Below are 5,679 nucleotides of genomic sequence, written 5' to 3' on the forward strand. Positions count from 1 at the left end.
TAAAGCTCTGAGGTCCTATGTTCAATCCCCAGCACCACCATAAACCAGAATTGAACAGTGCTCTGGTATCTCTCTCTATATATATCTCTCAAATAAATAAATAAATATTAAAGGAAGAAAGAAATATAGAAAAAAAGAAATATAGGAAGAAAGAAAAAAAGAAAGAGAGAAAGAAAATTCCTATATTTGAACTCACAAGATAAATAATATAAAAAGACAATTCCAGGAGCCAGGTGGTGGTGCAGCAGGTTAAACGCACATGGTGCTAAGTGCAAGGACCGCTATAAGGATCCCGGTTTGAACCCCTGCTCCCCACCTGCAGGAGGTTCGCTTCACAGGCGGTGAAGCAGGTCTGCAGGTGTCTATCTCTCTCTCCCCCTCTCTGTCTTACCCTCCTTTCTCTCTGTCCTATATAACAATGACGACATCAATAACAACAACAATAAATAAATAGCAAGAGCAACAAAAAGAAAATAAATAAATATTTTTTTTAAAAAAAGAGAGTCGGGCGGTAGAGCGGTGGGTTAAACGCGTGTGGCGCAAAGCGCAAGGACCGTAAGAAGCCCGGTTTGAGCCCCTGGCTCCCCACCTGCAGGGGAGTCGCTTCACAAGCGGTGAAGCAGGTCTGCAGGTGTCTATCTTTCTCGTCCCCTCTCAGTCTTCCCCTCCTCTCTCCATTTCTCTCTGTCCTATCCAACAACTACAACAATAAAAAAAAGGGGCAACAAAAGGGAATAAATAAATTAAATAAATATTTTAAATAAATAAATAAATAAGCTAATTCCTGACTTGACAACACTTCTGCTAAGGATAACTGGGAGTTTATGTGACACAAGATACTGTCGAGTCAACAGTGTTTTTTCCTTGCTAAATCTTGCTGATCTGTATCTTACAAAATGTAAGTAGAGTGTGGTCTGGGAGGTGAATAAAGCACTGGACTCTCAAGCATGAGGTCCTGATTCAATCACCAGAAACACATGTACCAGAGTGGTGTCTGGGTCTTTCACTTTCTCCTCCTTTCTCATAAATTAGTTAATTATGTAAGTAGCTGATGGATTTTCACTCTTTTCCTTGTAGTATATGAGCACACCTGGACTACTGTGTTCCTTTTTGAACTCACTAAACTGAGATGTTGAACAAAGGTAAGAGGCTATTTCCTGTGCAGTTTATTTCCATGTTACTGAAGTGACAGGAATAGAATTTTGTGAATATTCTGTATCAGTATGTCCTATGTAGTTCAGAGACAAAATGGATGCCTTCTGATGTCTATTTTCAACTCCAAAATGTGATAACTTTAACTCCAAGTTCTATCTAAACTATAAGTGATAACAATAATAAAAAGCCAGGAAAATTTCATAATGAAAGCATTTTGAAGTTCAAGTCTTTTCCTGTTTCTGAGGTTTATCATTTCAGTACATATTTGTGTTCATGGTCATTTTTCTGAACATGAGTATGTTTGTACATTTTTAAGCTATGCAAAAAAGTTATACATTCCAAACAGTTCTAGATCCATCATGATAAAGTCACCATAGACAAATATGAAGACTAGCTAGAATAATAATATGAATGAATGTGGCTCTTTTTGTTTGTTTGGTTTGGTTTTGTCTCCAGTGTTATAGCTGGGGCTCAGTGCTGGCACTACGGATCCACTGCTCCTGGCAGCTCTTTTTCCACTTTATTGTATAGGACAAAAAGAAATTGAGAGAGGAGGGAGAGACAGAGAGGGAGAGAGAAAAATGGACACTTGCAGACCTGTTACACAACTTGTGAAGTGTCTCCCCTATAGGTTAGGAGCCTGGGACTCGAACCCAGATCCTTGCATGGGTCCTTGTGCTTAGTACTATGTGTACTTAACTGGGTGTGCCACACCTAGGCCCCTGGTTCTTTATTTTTAGGATTAAATATGACCAAGCACAGTTCCAAGTGTTTTGATAATGTTAAACAGTCTCTTCTTATTTAATTTATTTATAAAATAGAAAATATCAACAAAACCATAGGATAAGAGGGGTACAACTCCACACAATTCCCACCACCAGAACTCCACATCCCATCCCCTCCCTTGATAGCTTTCCTATACTTTTTTTTTATAATTTATTTCTTTATTGGGGAATTATTGTTTTACATTCAACAGTAAATACAATAGTTTGTACATGCATAACATTCCCCAGATAGCTGATAGCTTTCCTATTCTTTAACCCTCTGGGAGTATGGACCCAAGGTCATTGTGGGATGCAGAAGGTGGAAGGTCTGGCTTCTGTAATTGCTTCTCCACTGAACATGGGTGTTGGCAGGTCGATCCATACTCCCAGACTATTTCTATCTTTCCCCAGAGAGATGGGGTTTCAGGACACATTGGTGAGGTGGTCTGCCTGGGGCAGCCTCTTTTTAAGAATAGACACATTTTATCTTTATAAATTGCCTGGTACACCTATTAAATGATTGATTATACAATGACACATTGTTTCCAAGTGCTTTTGTTCCTAGAATTCTTAGTTCACAATTTACACATGACTGTTTACTTATATCACATCCTACTGTGATATAAGTAAACAATAATCACCAGCATCAGGGTTATCACTGGGGCTTGATATCTGCCTGATGACTCCACCATTCTCACTGTTGATTTATTGTTGTTTGTTTGGTTTGGTTTGGTTTTTTTTTTTTTTTTTTTTTTTTTGCTTCTTTCTGATAGAGACAGAGAGAGAGAAAGTTGGAGAGAGGGGACGAAAGGGAGACACCTGAAGCACTGTGCCTGCAGATGGGGACTGGAGACTTGAACACAGGTCCTTGTGCATGGTTAAGTATGTACTCTACCAGGTGTCCTGCTGCCTGGCCCTTGTCTATTGATACTGAAAACTAGTTTATTTTATTAAGTTTTCACTTTGCAGTGAGACAAACTACATCAGATGAGATCAGGCGTGTTCAGGGTGGTATGGCCATAAACCAAACTACATCTTAATTTCAGATACCTGATAATAACAACTTTACTATTTTAATGTTCTAACTAAAAATGCTTACAATGATGTACTGTAGTTAATTTATCTTTACTCATTTTACTGTAATCACAGAATACATTGTATTCTTGCCACAAAATGCTATAAACACTATCTTGGATTTGAATTTCATGATCAGAAATCATATACAAAAAAATACAGACTAAATCAATCATTAAACATTCTGTTTGGGGTTGGTTGGTGGCGCACCTGGTTGGGCACACATAGTGCAATGTGCTAGGACCTGGGTTCAAGCCCCTGGTCCCCACCTGAAAGCAGAAAGCTTTATAAAGGGTGAAGCAGTGTTGTAGATTCTCTCTGTCTCTCTCCCTTCTCTATTATCTCTTTCCCTCTCAATTTCTAGCTGTCTCTATCCAGTAAATAAGTAAAGATTTTTTTAAAAACATTCTACTTAATGTATAATACAGTTTCATAAACAGTGAGACTCATACAATTATTATCCTTTATCTGTATTATTCTAGAATCAATATGAAATTATGATTTTAACTGAGTTCAAAGTGGCCAGAGGATTGACTCATGTGATTGGTAAATTCCACAGGGGAAAAAAATAACTCAATGATTATTTAATGAACTCCTTTTTAATGACCTGTCTTATTGGGTAGGGGAGATAGCATAATGGTTATGCAAAAAAAAAAACCCAAAACATTAATGCCTGAGGCCACAAAGATACAGATTCAAACCAACTGTACCATCACAAACCAAAGCTGAGCAGTGTTTTGTTCAAAATATAAAAAGAAAAAGAATACTTTCTTACTAATTTTGCCTATTGCCCAGGTTAGTAGGATCATATATATTCTTTTTATGTGTTTGAAGTAACCAAATAATTTTAGAACGAGATTGACTTTTAACTTTGAAAGCTAAGAGGGGCTATGATCTGGGAGGTAAAACAGTGGATAAAGCATTAGACTCTCAAGCATGAGGTCCTGAGTTCGATCCCTGGCAGCATATGTACCAGAATGATGTTTGGTTCTTTCTCTCCTCCTATATTTTTAATAAATAAATAAATTATTTAAAAAAGAAAGAAGGAAAGGAAGAAAGAAGAAAGCTAATAGTCTTAGATGGATCAGTAGCAGTAATAAATGGCATATGATTTACAAATATATAAAGGATAATAAAAAAGACAATTAAATAATCCGGAAACCAAATATATGACTAAAAGAGGACATTTACAATGACTGTGAATAATCTTTAATGTTGAGATGCCTTGGGCACGGAACACAAGACAAGTGTTGAAAGATATGTTCCTATTGGGAGAAAATGTACAAGTAAGTGAGTCTGGGGTATCCATGACAAAAAAGTTTTTCAGAAATATGTAAGAATGATGACTTTTTTTTATTATCTTGGTATTGATTCCTAGTTTCATAAGAAGTAATGGAAACAAGAAATGCAAGTTATGGAACAGATTTCATTCTCCTAGGATTTTCTGATAGACCCCAATTAGAACACATCATCTCTGTGTTTGTCTTCATTTTCTATCTGATGACTCTAGTAGGAAACACAACTATCATTCTTGTGTCCTGTCTAGACACTCACCTCCATACTCCCATGTATTTCTTCTTATCCAATTTGTCCTTTTTGGACCTCTGTTATACAACTAGCATTGTGCCCCAGATGCTGGTGAATCTTTGGGGCCCTAAAAAGTCCATTACTTATGGAGGCTGTGTGCTGCAATTCTTCTTTGCCCTTGACTTGGGAGCCACAGAATGTCTCCTCCTGGCTGTGATGGCCTATGACCGCTATGCTGCTGTCTGCCAACCTCTTCACTACACAGTCATCATGCACCCTCAGCTCTGCCAGAAGATGGTGCTGGCCTCCTGGCTAGGTGGTCTGGGAAGTGCCTTAATTCTTTGTTCCCTGACTTTGAAGTTGCCAAGATGTGGACAACGGGAAGTGGACAACTTTTTCTGTGAGATGCCAGCATTGATCAAAATGGCTTGTGTCTATTCAAAAGTAATTGAGATTGTTGTCTTTACTCTTGGAGTGGTGTTTCTTCTTGTACCTCTGTCACTCATTCTCATCTCATATGGAGTCATCACGCAAGCTGTCATGAGGATCAAGTCAGCAGGAAGATGGCGCAAGATCCTTAATACATGTGGTTCTCACCTCACAGTTGTAACTCTGTTTTATGGAACACTTATTTCTATGTACATGAAACCACAGAATAATAGCACCTCCTTAGATGAGGGGAAATTCCTTACACTCTTTTACACAATCATTACACCCAGCCTTAACCCTCTGATCTATACTTTAAGAAACAAAGATGTAAAGAGTGCAATAAAGAGAATATTGTGGGTTAAAAAAAACAAGTAGAAAAATCATGAGTCAGGCTGAAAGTTCTGAGTAAAAATGTGAAAGATTAAAATAATATTATTTCCTCATTGCTGGGAAGATTTCTGTCGTAGAGCACCCGAGTTGGATCAGTGAAGTCTTGAGTCTGATGCCTAACACCACAGGTGAGCAATAAGAGAAGGTGGATGGTGCAATGTTCTTCTATTTCATCTCTCAATCTCTGTTTCTCCATATCTCCCTATCTCATAACCAATAGAAGATGATTCATTAATTTAAGGAACGTTTCTTGAGTATTTACTATGTACCAAAAATTATACTAGATGTTGATTAAGTAAATAAGTAGAGAGAAATAATAAGATGATGCAAATAGAGCTAC

The 5,679-nt window shown here is 37.6% G+C and overlaps 1 protein-coding gene across 1 annotated transcript; it reads left to right on the forward strand.

Annotated features, from left to right (window-relative positions):
- Nucleotides 1-4,385: 4,385 nt before the first annotated feature.
- On the forward strand, nucleotides 4,386-5,324 carry LOC103127733 (putative olfactory receptor 2W6). The gene has a single exon (XM_007538616.1). The coding sequence runs from the start codon at nucleotides 4,386-4,388 to the stop codon at nucleotides 5,322-5,324; it is 939 nt and encodes a 312-aa protein (XP_007538678.1).
- Nucleotides 5,325-5,679: the final 355 nt, after the last annotated feature.

Source organism: Erinaceus europaeus, chromosome 4, assembly GCF_950295315.1.
Source record: "Erinaceus europaeus chromosome 4, mEriEur2.1, whole genome shotgun sequence".
Taxonomy (NCBI): Eukaryota; Metazoa; Chordata; class Mammalia; order Eulipotyphla; family Erinaceidae; genus Erinaceus; species Erinaceus europaeus.